The 15,425-nt window shown below is 49.3% G+C and overlaps 1 protein-coding gene across 1 annotated transcript in view; it reads right to left on the bottom strand.

Annotated features, from left to right (window-relative positions):
- Positions 1–210: 210 nt before the first annotated feature.
- DOCK2 (dedicator of cytokinesis 2) overlaps positions 211–15,425 on the bottom strand; it is a 406,650-nt gene continuing 391,435 nt past the window's right edge. The window contains exons 46-52 of the mRNA XM_058545716.1: positions 14,283–14,366; positions 7,349–7,486; positions 5,590–5,717; positions 4,459–4,630; positions 3,350–3,470; positions 1,656–1,798; positions 211–783 (exon numbers count right to left, since the gene is read on the bottom strand). Of these exons, the coding sequence (XP_058401699.1) occupies positions 727–783; positions 1,656–1,798; positions 3,350–3,470; positions 4,459–4,630; positions 5,590–5,717; positions 7,349–7,486; positions 14,283–14,366 (843 nt within the window). The 3' untranslated portion in view covers positions 211–726. The remainder of the gene's footprint in view (positions 784–1,655; positions 1,799–3,349; positions 3,471–4,458; positions 4,631–5,589; positions 5,718–7,348; positions 7,487–14,282; positions 14,367–15,425) is intronic.

Below are 15,425 nucleotides of genomic sequence, written 5' to 3'. Positions count from 1 at the left end.
CCCCTAAGGAACCAGAGTCATGGAGAAGATTCTTGGGGGTGGCACGAACAAAGTGGGCAAATTTGGCATTGGGACGGGCTGGAGCGAGGCCTCGTACCACCACTGCAGGCCCTGGGCTGGCCTGCTTGCCTTCCCGACCATCTCCAGAAGCCACCCACCCAGTCCTGGGCCTCAGGGATTCGGGTGACAGAATTATGCAACAAGGCTTCCTTCCTTGAGCCGTGGATCCATTTTTATTGTCAGTAAGAAATAGCAACACTTCGGAGATGATCAGCTGGAAAAAAGACTGGTTGGCTGTATTAAAAATGTCAAGTACAAAACTGTTAAGCAAAAATAAAAGAATATTTAAAAGGCTTTTCTGTTAAGTGCTAGGACTTAGAAAAGGAAATAAAAATACAGCTCCTTATACCTAAGAAACTGGGCTATAAAAAATGTGCCAAGGATGCTGGGGAGAGCCTAGGGAGAAAGCATTCTTGCTGGTTCCTCGTGCGGGCAAGAGTCCGGTGTGGGGCGTCCTCACCCACCACCTGGGTCACTGTCCCCAGTGATGCTGGGTCTGTTACCACTAAAGTTCTGGGGCCCGGCTCAGCCTCTGTTTCCTCTGTCCGAGTGAGGGCAACTGACAGGAGGTCTCCCACTCTTCAAGCCCTCATGTCGCACCGTGTGTCTCCTCTTCTGGAAACTCCTCTCCCTGGCTCCCTGCGTGCAGCACTAGGCAGCAGCAGCTCACGGGTCGGCAGACGGTACGTCCTGCTTGCCTTCTTCAGCAGCTTTGCTGGCCAGCTTTGTGGGAGAAGAGAAAAAACAGAACCCCGAGATGGGATTCTTATGAGCAGCCAAGCGGGGCTTCCCAGTCCCAATCACAAGGGCCCCTAAACTGACCCCTGCCCAAAGCCCAGTGAGTGTAAGCTGCCGTGCCCTTGAGTGTGGCCAGGAAGGCAGTACCACTCAGTGGTTAGAGCATAGGCTTTGCTGTTTTGTGGACCATGTGAACTTTGGCAAGTCACTTAGCCAACTCCGTGAGCCTTATAAAACCCCATAGGGAGAGCGGAGGGTCAATGAGCTAATGTCGGACGGTGCTCGGCACGGCCCCTGACTCACCGCGTGCTCGCGGTAAACTTGCCGTTATTAGTAGCAGCAGAGCACTGCTTTAATTCCATTTGGAGGATCAGAAGGATCAACGGTACCTTCTTTACCTTGAGCAAAGACCGACAAGTAACAACAGGAGATGGGACTTGAAAAGTCAGGGCTTGGAAACTAACTTTTAATTAGTAGGATTTTGTAATGTAAGTTGAATAGGAAAGCTCTTCCAACAAAATTAAAAAGCACTTTGAACTTCCAAAGACAGCCGGCTGTTGTGGCTCTGACAGGCGCACAAAAGGCAGTTAGGCAAAGGACGGCTACCAGTTCTGAGGTCCCAGGGGCCCCGCACATCCCCTTGACACATTCCTGCAGCCCAGCTGGGGTCAGTCCTGCTCAGAGGAGTGACCAGGGCCCAAGAGGAGAACTGCACTGTGGGCATTGCTGGCCCTCGGGCCCCTGACCATGCCTCCCCGGAGTGACCACACACACATGTCCATTTCCTCCTCTTTCTGCGTTGCTCTCTTCCTTCCTCCTCCCCACATCCCCATCCTTCTACCCGTCTGGGTCCTCACCATCGTCTTGAAGAACTGATTTACTTTCTTCCGTTTGAGCGTCTTCTTGTCGCTGTCTGAGAGAGGGAGGAAGGTCTGGCTGAGGCGCGGGGATGAGTTGGTGTCGTCTGTCCCGGGCACGCCCGCCACCGAGAGCGTGAGGGCTAGAAGAGAGCAGAGAGCAGGCGTGAGCGGGTGGGTGGAGGAGGGGCGGTGCCCAAGGGGCAGGAAGGGTGACTTGGAGGAGGCAGATGGGAGACAGGCAGGGGGACAGAGACAGAATCCGGGGAGCACGGGGTGTGGTGAAGCAGGAGGCGGGGAGGCCCGTGTCCTGTGGAAGCTGTCCTCTTCTGTGAGGCTGGCCAAACCCCACGGACACTGGCCTGCCTCCTGGCCTCACTGAAGCCTTGTCTGAGGGCTTCTGGGTGGGACACAGGGGGCTGAGGTGGGGAAAGGACCCCTGCCCCGGGGCCCTGACTTTCTCAGAGAACACAGGGCCTTTTGCCCCAAGGTGGGGAGACAATGCGACCTCAGTCTTCCTTCACCTTCCAACACCAAAAGCCTGCATTTCTTGTTGTCCCTGGAGGCCAGGGCCAGCGGGGAGAGCCGGTGGTTACAGCCCCTGGCTTGGAGGCACACAGACGTGAAAAATCAGCTACCTCCTGACCCTCGGATTTGACATTGGTAAAATGGGGTAAAGGCACACCCTCCAGGTATCATGAGGCCTACTGAGGGGACGAGAGTGAAATGGCTGGTGCTGGACAAACAGCACAGCTGTGTGGGGCCATCCTGCCCAGTGTGGCTGGGCAGGGTTAGGGGACAGTTCCAGGGCAGAGGGCCTCCGCCACTTAGTCACCTGCGACAGGCAGGAGACTGACACTCTCGGTGCCTCAATTTCCTCATCCATACAATGAGCTAATAACACTATCTCCTTCAGAGGTGTGTAGAAGTGTAGATGAAATGATGAGGCAGAGGCAGTTAGCACAGGGCTGGGCACCAGTCAGCACTCAGAAGATGGCAGTGCAGAGATAGCAGACATCTTCGCTGAGACCTGCCTGCCGAGTCCCATGGGGCAGCCCCAGCTGGGTCTGTCCCTTGCTGCCCTAGCCCTTGGCACAGAGCGCCTGACAGAGGGGCAGACACTGGAGCCGGCTCCAGGCTGGATGGAGTACTCTTGGGCATGCCACGTGCCCAGTTAGGGCCTCGGGTCCCCCTCTGTGAATCAGGAATGGTCATCTGTGCACTGCCAACCTCCTCACGGGACAATGAACAGCAGCATCTGTGCATCAAACACTCTACATCTGTAAGGGGTGGTGGCAGTTTTTGTAAGCTCCAGAAATGGTCTTTGAGGCCCAAAAAGGAAACACGAGGCTTAGGGACATACCAGGGACAGACTTCTGGCCCCTGGGGAGGCCTGGCTAACCGCGAATAGAGGGCCACCCAGGTGACAAATGGATTCCCAGCACATCCTGAGGACCAGAGGGACAGCAGGCCTCCACCCTGCTCTAGCTGGAACCTGCTGGGATGGCCTCACCCATAGGAGAGGTGGGCGTGGGGAGAATTCAGAGGACAGGAGGGCTCTGAGCAGAGCCTCTTGCCCCCAGGATGCCTGGCCTACTCTGCCATGTAGACGTGGTCTCCGCTCATCTTCCACCCCCAGGCTGGTGGCCCGCACTACCTCTATATCCCCGTGCTGGTGGTGGCAAGGTGCATACCTGGGATGGTGGGCATGGACTGGCTGGCAAAACTCATTTGAGAGAGGATGGATGCCCTGGGGGGGATGGCCGCATGCTCCGAGAGGTTGGTGTCACTCATGAACTCGTGCTTCCTGGAAAGCTGATGAATACACCACACACAAACACACACACAACACAGAGGCTTAATATAAGGCAGCTCTGGGCCCTGAAAAGTCAATGGTGAGAGCTTGGCAGGGCTTCTGTGGCCCCAGCTCCAAGTTCCTTTATTCTCTTTTGTATCATTCCATGCCAGCTTGCCACGTGTGGCTGCACAGGTTGCATACTATACAACTCCAGGGGTGGGGGGGCATTCATTTAGACTATCATGTGAATGACATCCCCCAGAATTGTGAAACACAGAAGACGTAGTTCCAGCCTTCTTCCCCTGGAAAGAGTAGCCTCTGACGCCTATAATGAAGTTGTGGAGGATCGTTTCTTCACTGGAAGGCATCTCAGCTGGCCCCTTGCCGTTTCTTCTGGCCCCCCTCACTTGCCAGGACAGTTAATTCTCTCCCCCTCCCAGGCTCCCAGAATGCGTTCAACAAACCTCTCCTTCAGGGGGAAGGCAGGATTGAACCCAGGGCTGCTGGCACCAAGTCTCATATTAAATAGTTACTAGTTTATAAGACGAAAACTCCCCAAGTCGAGGCAGTGAGATTTTCCACTCTGCGTCCCTAGCAGGGCTCCCGGTACACTGGAGGGGCCTAGCGGAGTCTGAGGGGTCAGTAGTTAGAATGGCCCTGGGGACAGAAGCCGAGAGATGCGGAGACGCCCGGGCCGGCCTTCAGTTCAGCGGGTGAGACGGGCGGCTTCTCCACAGCCTCACAAAGCCCCGTGCGATGGTGGAAAGGACACACACAGGCTGGAGGCCCACGGCCTGGGTTCAAATCCCGGCTCTGCCACGTCCAGGCCGTGTGGGCCCCGGCGAGCACTCCCCCTCCCCGCTCCTCAGACGCTGCCTCTGTCACACCCGCCCACCGAGAAAGCGAGGCTCGAGAGAAGCCATGGCTCAGAGCCTGGGTGCTGTGCCCGCGCGCAGCAGAGCTTCGCTAATGGTGGAGGACGGGCACCCTGTCTCGGCCACTCACCCGCTTCAGGTCGGAGTCGGCCGCTGCCTTCTCGTCCGCGAACACCACGCTGCTCCTCTTGGCCCTCTTCTTGGACCTGCGCAGCTTGACCTCCGGCAGAGTGCTCCCGGGAGAGATCGGCTCCTCCGGCTCCACTTTCGGAGTCTTGGGCGATGCTAATTCCAGGTCGAAGCTGAACGGCAAGAGAGACAGCAGTAGAAACTGCAGTTAGAGCTTCAGTGGCACTGCCTCTCAGGGATCCAGGGGGCTTCAGCCTGACCCAACTGTCACTGCAGTCTCAGGGGGGTGGATCAGCTAACCTGGCAGAGTTTGGGGAGTCTCTTCCTTAATTTGCAAACATTCAAAATACAGGGTAAAATGCAATTGAAGGAAGACAGTCATAAGAAAGAAAGACTGGTGGTGAGAAGAGAAAACTGGTTAAAAATATAGTTCTGGATTCAAATCCAGACACTGCCATTTTTTAGCTGAGTGACTGTGGGCAAATCACTCAACCTCCCTGAGCGGTTATTTCCTTTTTGGTAAATGAAGGTGTTTGCAGTGACCTTGCAGAGTGGCCACGAGATGAGGTCTGAGGGCCCCTAGCACGTTCTTGGCCCATGGAGAGCACTTAGTTCTCCGTACCTATTATTCGAGTGTCGAGTCGGGCAGTGTAGAGCAGAGGGCTCCAGGAAGGTGGTAGGGGAGAGGCTTTTCTTTGGGTGGGTGGGGGGACCCCAGCAGAGGGATGGGTGGGTGCAGGAGGAGAAGCTCTGACAGGATGGGGAGGGACAGGAGCCCCAGCAGAGGCAGAGGTGAGAAGGGGCCAGACTGAAGCCGGGGCTGAGAGGAGCTCTGGCCGCCGAGATCACTGGACGCGCAGTCTGCAGGCTGCGGGCGAGTCCTGCTGGGTCCTCGGGAAAAGCCACCTGCCTCCCGGGCCTCGAATGACCCTCTAGCAATGGCACTAAGGACGGCATCTCACGGGGTGGTTGTGAGGGTTTTAATGAGGCACCAGGTGGGGAAAGGCTTTCAAGCAAAAGGGCGCGGAGACAGGAAAAGGGTGGCCCTGGGGCAGAAGGAGAAGCAGGAGGCTCTGCGGGGGGGCTGGGCCAGGCGGCGGGGCTGCGGGGGCTGCCTGGGGCAGGGACTGACCTCTCCGAGGTGGTCTTGCTGGGGGTGCTGCAGTCAGAGTTCATAGAAGCCATGGAGATGATGGACATCTGCCTGTAGGAGCGCAGCATCGACCGCGGGCGGCCCACTCGCCGGTCCTCGAAGTCGGGCTGCGGGCGGGGAGAGCAGGGTGGTTAGCAGCGAGGCCCCACAGGTGACGGGAGCTGGGGTGATGTACCCTCCACTTTCTTGCCCCCTTCCTCCTCCACCAGGGCAGGCGGAGCTGTGGGGCAGAGCAGGACATCAGGGCAAAACTTCCTGGCTGGCCGAGGCTGGGGGTGGCTGTTTGATAAAGAATTTGGCTGGCCTTCATTCCTGGTTCCTGGGAGGTGATCTCTAAATCCTCCGTGCAATGTCGCCAGTGACAGGAGTGTCTTTCTTATTCACGGTGGCCCCTTTATCCTAATGAGAAGACTCAGAGTGGCGGCTGCCAGGCCAGAAAGACCAACCACGTGATTCCAGGGCTGGGGCTTTGAGCCAGGTAATATCAGTTCAACCTCCGGGAGGGGCTTCTGGGAGCTGGAGATTGATTCGAATCACATGGCCCATGATTCATTCAATCATGCCTCTCTAACATAACCCCGATACAAACCCCGGACACTCAGGCTAGTGTGCTCTTTCCTGGTTGGTAATCCCACATCGATGTGCCGGTAGGGTTGGTGGGGTGACGTGTCCCGAGGACACAGAAGCTGTGCATTTGGGACCCTCCCCGACCTCACCCTATGTGTCTTCATTAGGCTGGTCTTGATTTGTATTCTTTATAATAAAACTGTAGTCATAAGTATAGCACTTTCTTGAGTTCCGTGGAATCATCAGACTTCAAAGGATAGTGAGAACCCCCAAAGTTATAAGCAGATGATCAGAAGTGTAGGTGACCTGCGGACCCTGGAGCTGGCAGCTGGTGTCTGCGGTGAGGGGAGTCTTGTGGAGGACTTGCCCTTAACCCTGAGATCTGACCTCACCAGGTAGTTGATCCCTCAGTCATGATCCCTCAGCATTGCCTGAGGGATCATGCAGGAATGTTGGAAGACAAGCTGTCTCAAAGAAAAACTCTTGGGCCAGAAGACATGAGACCTGAGTTCACCTCCATGCTCTTCCAGTAACTCACTTCCCCTCCTAGGCCCCAGTTTTCCCATCTGTAAAATGAGAGGGTTGGGCCAGATGGCCTCTAAGGGACTGCGCAGCCTTGACACTTGAGGACTCCACTTTCTGGGGAAGAGGATAAAGAAGATGTCGCTGTGAGCACCAGGCCAATGGCCTCTTTAGGTCATGGAGTGGCCAAAAGCACTGGCTTTGGAGGCCAGCAGAGCCAGGTGCAAATTCTGACCTGCACTCACTTGCTATGTAGCCTTCAGCAAGCTACTTAAGGCCTCTGAACCCCGAGAAGAGACATGAGGGGTTAAAATCATTCCCACCTCCCAGGCTGTTGTGAGGACTAAATGATGTAGTAGATGTCAAGTGCTTAGAGCAGACCAGGCACATAGTAGGTGCTTCATCAACGTCAGTTTTATTATTAGCACAGTCCCTTAATTGCAAGGGCTCAATTTGTACCTGGTGTTTACCTGGGGGCGACTTGTGAGGGACCATGTTTACAGGACGCTTCCCCTGGATCACCAGCTCCAGCAAGGCTGGCCCACAGGCCCTTCTCCTCCAGGGCAGCCTCCTCTACTCTGGTGCCCATGGTCCTCCGCTGCCCCACCTCGCCCTGGCTCACCCTCCCGGCCACAGGGACTGCTCGTACCATCTCTCTGACGCCATACTCCTTCTCCACCTTCACCTTCAGGTTCTTGAAACACTCTTCCATCCGGTCGTGGAAGGGCCGCAGATTTTCGGACACTCTTCTCTCGTGGATCTTAATCCCAGCTCCCAGGAAGGGGATCTGGAGAGAAAGGTGCTAATTGATGAGCCAGAAAAGCTAGGGTGAGCCGAGAGGCTGAACACAGAGGAATGGGTTGAAATTCTGTGCAGGTGTGTTAGATCTCCAGGCCCCACCACTTCACCTTGTGGCCAAGTGTTATATTTTCCCATTTCCCCAACAAGCAGGAGCTTAGCCTCTGGAACAATCAGAACAAAGAGCTCTGGCGCAGGGTATCAGGCACAACAGAGGGCAGGGATGAGGAGCTAGACTGGAAACAGGGGGTTGAAGGCAGAGTCTGCATTCTGATTGCCAGGCCTTCACTTCCCAGATCCCAAATTCCAGCAGCGCAGCAGCCAGGAGTATCTCCCTAGACAACAGCCTGTGGGATGTGTCTCTGGAGGAGCTGAATGGCCCCATGTTGGCACAGACATCTGTGGCTCACTCAGGTACCATACAGTAACGCCCTCAGTTGACGAGGCCCCTCCCACCTTCACAGGTTTCCATCCAGCCCTTAGCGCCTCCCTATTAATGATGAAGAGACTGCCAAGGGTCACCAGGCAGTGGAGGAAATTCTCCAATATTAAAGTCACAGGAAAGAAAGCAAAAAAGGAAGGAAGGAAGGAAGGGATAAACTTGGAAGAAACAGAGAGAATGAAGACAGCCTAAGAAAACATTATTTTTAAAATATTTTAATTAATATATAATTAAATATATATAATATATAATTAATAAATAACAGAAAAGATCATCCATCCATGAAACAAGACAAAGATTTTATACACACACACACATATAAAAGGAAGGAATGATAATGGAAATGCTATATAAAAAAACTTGTGAGATATAGTTAAAATTGTAAATAAAGGTAAATTTATAGCTTCAGTTTTACATTTTAGAAAAGACAGAAAATCAATAACTAAGCATCCTTCTCAAGACGTTAGTAAAAGAACAGCCAATTAAACCCAGAGAGAGTAAAGGGAAAAAAATAATAAAAGAGTAGACATGAATGAAAAAGAAAACAAACTTACAACAGAGAAAACTGAAAAAGCTAAAAATTGGTTCTTTGAAAAGATATAACATTGATAAACCTCTAAAAAGACTAATCAAAAAAATAGAAGGTACCAATAACCCATATCAGGATTAAAAAAGGAATATCACTATAGGAAGTAAAAATGTTATAAAAGATCATAAGAGGATATTATAAAAAAGTTTATGTCAATAAGTGTAATATTTAGATAAAATGGACAAATTGCTAGAAAAACTCAATGTACCAAAAGGACACAAAAGAAACTGGAAATCTGAAAACTATTAAATAAATTGAATACATACTTTAAAACATTCCTGGCCCATACGGCTTCACCAACAAATTCTAGCAAACAGTTAGTGGATAAATATTATACAAACTCTTCAAAAAAAATTGAAAAATAGGGAATAATATCCAACTCACTTTTTGAGATTAGGATAACTTTGTTATAAAAATTGAACAACGATATTACAAGAGAGTAATTATAGGCTAATCTCTCTTTTGAGCATAGATACAAAAATCTAAAAGAACATATCTGCAAACAGAATTCAGCAATATATAAAGATGATACATTGTGACCAAGTGGGGTTTATGTCATATATGCAAGGTTGGTTTAATATTCCAAAATAAACTAATATAATTCACTGCATTAGCAGAATAAAGGACAAAAACAATATGAGTATCTCAATTGATGCAGAAAAGGCATTTGACAAATTGAAAGCCCATTCATGGTAAGCTAGCAAACTAGGCAGAGAATCAAGAATCATCACAACATCCTGCTCTGTGAAATACCGACTGTTGCCCTGACACAGGGGCACGGACGTACTCTCTCTCTTACATTCATCAGTGTAATAAAGCAAGAAAAATGATGAAATGGTATGAGACTGGAAAGGAAGAAGTAAAACTGTTCATATTAGCTGATGATATGATTGTATCTGCAGAACATCCACAAGAATGTACAATTTGACAAGTGAATTTTGTAAGGTTGCTGGATACAAGGTCAACATACAAAAAAAAATCGATTGTGTTCATACTGACAAACAGAAAGTAAAAATTAAAAAACAGTACCATATGTAATAGAATTAAAAATATCAAATACCTAGAAACAAATCTAATAAAATATATGAAAGACCTCTACACTGAAAACTACAAAATTTTGCTGAGGGAAGTTAAAGAACTAAATAAAAGAAGAGAGATTCCACGCTCATACAATGGAAGATTCAGTATCGTTAAGATAGCAATTCTCCCCAAATTAACCTATATATTTAATGTATTCCTAACCAAAATCTCAATGTGTTTTGGGGGTGTGTGAAAATTGGCAAGCTGATTTTAAAATTTATTTGGAGATACAAGGACTAGAAGAGCCAAGACAAATTTGAAGAAAACAAAAGTTTGGAGTACCTTCTCTACCAGATCTCAAGACTTACTATAAAACTAAGTAATTAAGATAGCATGGTATTGGTGCAAGCATGGACAATACACCAATGGAACAGAATAGAAAGTCCAGAAACAGACTGACACATTTATGATCAGTGTATCTCAAAGTTGGGGGAAATAATAGTCTTTTCAACAAAAGGTGCTGGAGTAACTGGAAATCTGTATAGAAAAATAATTTACCCCTTACTTCACATCAATCAAAATGGAAAATAAATGTGTAAGACAAAATCATAAAACTTCCAAATAAAACAGGAGAATATCTTCATGATCTTGGGGTTGTCAGAGATTTCTTAAAGTGGATATGAAAGTGCTAATCATTAAAAAAAATTCAGGGGCCGGCCCGGTGGCGTAGCGATTAAGTTTGTGTGCTCCACTTCAGTGGCCCAGGGTTCGCAGGTTTGGATCCTGGGTGCAGACCTACACACCGCTCATCAAGCTGTGTTGTGGCGGTGTCCCATATACAAAATAGAGGAAGATTGGCAACAGATGTTAGCTCAGGGCTAATCTTCCTCACCAAAAAAAAAAAAAAAATTGATAAATTGGACTTTATCAAAATTGCAAACTTCCGTTCATCAAAATACATCATTAAGAAAGTAAACAGGCATGCCACAGACTGAGAGAAGATATTTGTAATACATATACTTGACAAAGGACTCGTATCTAGAATATATATAAACTCCTATAAATTAGTAATAAAGGACAATTTAGCTAATAAAATAAGTAAAAGATTTGAAGTAGCATTTCACAAAAGGGTTATCCAGTTAGCCAATAAACACATGAAAAGGTGATGAATTGCTCATGAAGGAAATGCAAATTAAAATTAAACTGAGATACCACCTCACAACCACCAGAAAGACTAAAATTAAAAAGTCTCACAGTATGAAGTGTCAGTGAGAATGTGGAGCAACTCAGACTCACAGAAGTTGTTGGAGGGAGTGTAAACTTGTTCATCCACTTTGGAAAACTGTTTCCTGGTTTCCAGTAAGACTAGACATGCATGACCCAGGATCCCACTACTAGATCTATACTGAGGGAATTGAGCGCTCTGTCCACCGAAAGACACGAACAAGAATGTTCATAGCCACTTTATTTATACTACACAAACTCTGAAAACAACCCCAATAACCACCAACAGAAAAATTGAAAAATAAATCGGTGTATTATTGGCATATTGTATATTCATACAACAGATAACACTTAGAAAGAAAAACGTCTGATATATGCAACAACCTGGATGAATCTCAAAGGCATTATGTTGAGCAAAGGAAGCCAGACACACCACAGTACATACTGTATAATACCATTGATACCAAGTTCAAGAACAGGCAAAACTAAGCTATGCTGATAGGAGTTCGGCAGGATCTCCTAGAGCCAGACATCCTCACATACCACAACAGGCAATTCCACGCCTAGGTGCCCACCTGACAGGAACTGTGCCTGTGTGTGCCAAAAAGACGTGTACGAAGGTGTTCAGAACAGCATTACACGTGATAGCCCCAAACTGAAATCAACCCAGCTCTCCATCAGCTGAAAAACGTTTCAAATAAATACGTTTTGGTCTAGTTATACAATTTAGCAGTATAGACTAATATATAGCAACGAAAAGGAATGGATGATAATTATGTACAACAAAATGAATGAACTTTACAGACATAACATTGAGAGAAATCAGACACAAAAGAATGCATAGTGTGTGATTCCATTTGTATATAGGTCAAAACCAAGCAAAAGTAAACAACAGTGTTTAGGAGTGAGTGCTTTGTGATAAAAACTTCCTGTAAAAAGCAAGGAAATGATTACTGATTTCAAGCAGGATCATGGTCAACCTTGGGGAGGCTGGCAGTGACTACAAGGAACACGAGATGGCCTTCTGTGTGCTGGCAGAATTCTGTTTCTTCATCTGGGTGGCAGTCACACGGGTGTACGCCTTGTGACAAACGAATGTGCTGTATATTTTTGTTATGCGTACTTTTCTGTATGTACTATTTCACAAAACATTTAAAAGAATATATTATAGACATCTTTTCATGCCAATAAATATAGAGAAAATCTTTACAAAGAAAAAGTTAAGAAGCCATCAATCTTGAAATCTGTAAAATCTTGAACATAACAAGCTTTAGCTTTTGTTGGATTGCTAGAGGCACAAGTACATTCTCCTTTGAAATCTAAGGTTCTCATGTTTTGAGAAAATCCAAAGAGTATGTGGCTTTGCGTAACCAAGATCCAATTGAGAATTCAGCTCCAAGAGGGCAGGGAGCAGGCCCAGTTTTGTCCAGCACTCTATTTCTGTTGCTTGGCACACAGTAGGGGCTCAGTAAATGTAAGTTGCAAGAATGAATGGAATGAATGGATGAGGAAAAGCTAATTTGCTGTGGGTGCTAATGTAACATGGCAGCCTGCACCATGAGCAGGGCAGCACCTTTTGAGTGCAGGTGCCCACAGTTAGGGTGCCTGGACTCTAGGTGGGAGGGAGGTGGCCCAGGGCAATTGTCTTTGCTGGGTTGAGCGGGCCTCAGTCTGTAACATGGCGGCAAGGGGAGGGAGGATGGTGCTAAAGAGAAGGCAGCCATTAGGGGGCGCTGTCTGAGGAGGCCTCGCTAATGGCTCTTAGATGCTGTGACATCTAGTGTATACTTTCAAAGTCTCCTTTCTTCATAGCGCTCTTCCATTAGCGCCAAGACTTGGGCGGAATTTCCTTAGAAGGCACAGCTTGGTATTAGCTGTGCTGTGAGGCCGAGGTCCATGCCTTGGGTGAGGTGGACACAGCATGAAGAAGCCATTATTGGGTGATAAGACTTCCCAGTGGAGAGGCCCAGGGCAGGGATATGGACCGAGAGTGACACCCGACAACTAAACAAATTTGTGTGACATGTGAGCCCTCCCTGGGCACCCCAGGAATATCTGAGGAAGGGAACGAATCGAAGCCGGGCCTTCCTCCTTCCCCAGCTGTGGGTGGTGAGGGGGAATATTATTATTTGAGTATTAAAGGGCATGATGACCTCAGGGACAAGGCTGGGGACCTTGAGATGTTTGGGTTTCACAGGTGGCACAAGGTAAGAAGGGAGAGAAAATTCCAGACACACAAAATGCATTCAGGAAACAGCATCTGTGCAGCACTTGGCATTTCATTTTTAAAGCCTCACTTTGCATAAATTGGCAGAGGCAGAGAAGGACCTGCATTAGGAATCCTTATTTTAAGAAAAGAGGCTGCACCCAGTGCTTCTCATTCCCTGATTTCCCTGGAGTAACAAAAACTGCTGCCACAATAGCTTGCTTTTCTTTGCATGGTGACTGGCAAGAAGGGAGGGAGGGAGGACAGGCAGCTGCAGATGGCTGCCCCTGCTCTGGCACTCACCCCCTCCTGCTGGAGCCCACCGGCTGCTCTGGGTGCTGAGTGGTCCCAGCAGAGCAGGGGGATGTTTGAGGATGGGGCTGCCGCGGGCCTGGAGGGAGAGCCTGGTCCTTTGAAAGCCTTTGGGGGAGGGGTCTGGTGGACTGTTTCTTCTCTAGGGAGTGGGAGAGAGGGAGAGAGAAAAATAAAGGGAGACAGAGGGAGAGAAAGGAGGGGAGAAAGAGGGAGGGAAGTGGAGAGAGAAGAGGAAGGGAAGCAGAGAGGAGTAAGATGTGAGGGGGGCAGAGAGAGGCAAAAGCAGAGGGGAGGGATAGAAGGAAAGAACTTCTGAGAGAAGGAGAAAGACAGACAGAGGCACAGCAAGAAAGAGTCAGGGAGAAGGAGAGCCTGAGGGGAAGGGAAGGAGTGCAAGGAGAGGGATGGAGGGAAGACAGCGGTTAGCACTAGCATGAGAGCGGGGGAAGGACTCAGCCTTCCCGCTCCTGGGGCTTGGCTCTGAGGGGCTGAGCCGCCTGTGCAGAAGGCAGGCCCTCTGACCAAAAACCAACCGAACAAAGGCCTCAATTATTTTCAAAACCTGATATCCATCTGGGCATTGTCTGCAACAAACTGGGTCAGCCTTACGAGGAGGGGAGGTGGGGGTGCGGGCCGAATTCTGCTATTATGTGATTGGTGTGCTGGCTGTGGCAGAAGGTGGTGGTGAGTGTGGGGGCCTGCCTTTCATTTCAGTCCCCCGGGGAAAAGCCACCTCCTGAATGCAACATCCAGTAAAGCAGTCTTAGCAACACGCAGCACAGCATCGCTGCCTGGCACCTACGCGGCACCCCAAGAGTGCAGTGCCCCAAAGCCCAGGTCCAGGAGGAGCCTGCTCAGGCGAGACAGAGTCAGGAGGGCTGAAAGCCGAGGGACAGGAGACCGGGTGAGGCTAGGCCACTCCAGCCAGAGGCCAGCCGGGAGAGGAGAGGAGGGAGGGGCTGGCCTCTCCCCGTCCAGCTCCACTTTACCTGCCAGGCAATCAGGTCCTTGAGGCGGCTCAGCCTGTCCTGGTCCTCAGGGTGGTCCCTGGTGTACTCTTCAGTGAAGAAGGCCTGGGAGGACAGACAGGCACATGCGGTTCATTTGGCGTGGACCCCACCACCCATCGCCACGGCACTGGGGAGGATTCCACTTGAGAGGGGCAGGAAAGAAGTCACATGTAGTTGGATGGGGCACTAGTCAGGACCTGTGGGGACTGACATCTTTCTCCTTCCTGGAGGCTCAGGTCAGTACCCACCGGGAATATGGGGCACAAACCCCACGAAAGTAGTTTTCGAAGTGGGGTCCCCAGACCAGCAGCATCAGCATCACCTGGAAACTTGTCGGAGATGCAAATTCTCGGGCCCCACCCAGACCCCCACCTAGAATAAGAACCTCTGGGGGTGGGGTGGCGGTGGAGGTGGGGGTCTGCGTGTTAAGAAGCCCTGCAGGGGATTCTGATGCACATTCAAGTTTGAGAGCATTGCTGCAGGAAACAGAACTCAGTAAGGAATTTCACCTGTGGGTGTTCCAGCTCACCTCACCACCTCCCTCATTGCGTGTGACTTTGGCAGCCCCTAGCAATTTCTGGGGCTCATGTCCTGAGTGTGTGCACATATATATAGAGACACATCTTACCAGCTCTCAGGGCTGAACAAAGGGTTACCAGTGATGACTACTCTTGGGGTATCCAAGAGTAGCTGGAAGGACTGATTGGGTGACTGGAATTACTGTCCCTGAATTATACTACTGTGTTGTATTCTTAGTTTTACATCAATGGACAACATAGAAAAAATAATAGGGAATTCATCATGAGACTTATTTGAATAAGGAGTCCATTTTCCCCTCTGTGTCCCATTAATGTATGGCTTAGGTGAAAACCAAATAAGGACTTTCTATTCTACTTCAATGCCAGGAAAAGCTACATTCTCCTACTGAGAAATTGGTATTTTCCCCAAGTGGAAAATGTGACTCATATAACTGATGGTTTTCCCTTTTTGCCATGGACGCTAGGAGGCTCAAAAATGAAATCTGTGGCTCAAATGTGTGGGGATTTCTGGAGGGACCTTATAGCCTGGATATCTAGATTATAACTCCCCCATCCGGAGTTCATCTCCTATCCTTTCTATATT

This window comes from Diceros bicornis, chromosome 1 (assembly GCF_020826845.1).
Source record: "Diceros bicornis minor isolate mBicDic1 chromosome 1, mDicBic1.mat.cur, whole genome shotgun sequence".
NCBI lineage: Eukaryota > Metazoa > Chordata > Mammalia > Perissodactyla > Rhinocerotidae > Diceros > Diceros bicornis.
Note: the sequence above shows the minus strand (reverse complement) of the source record. Positions and strands in the feature narration are given on the sequence as shown.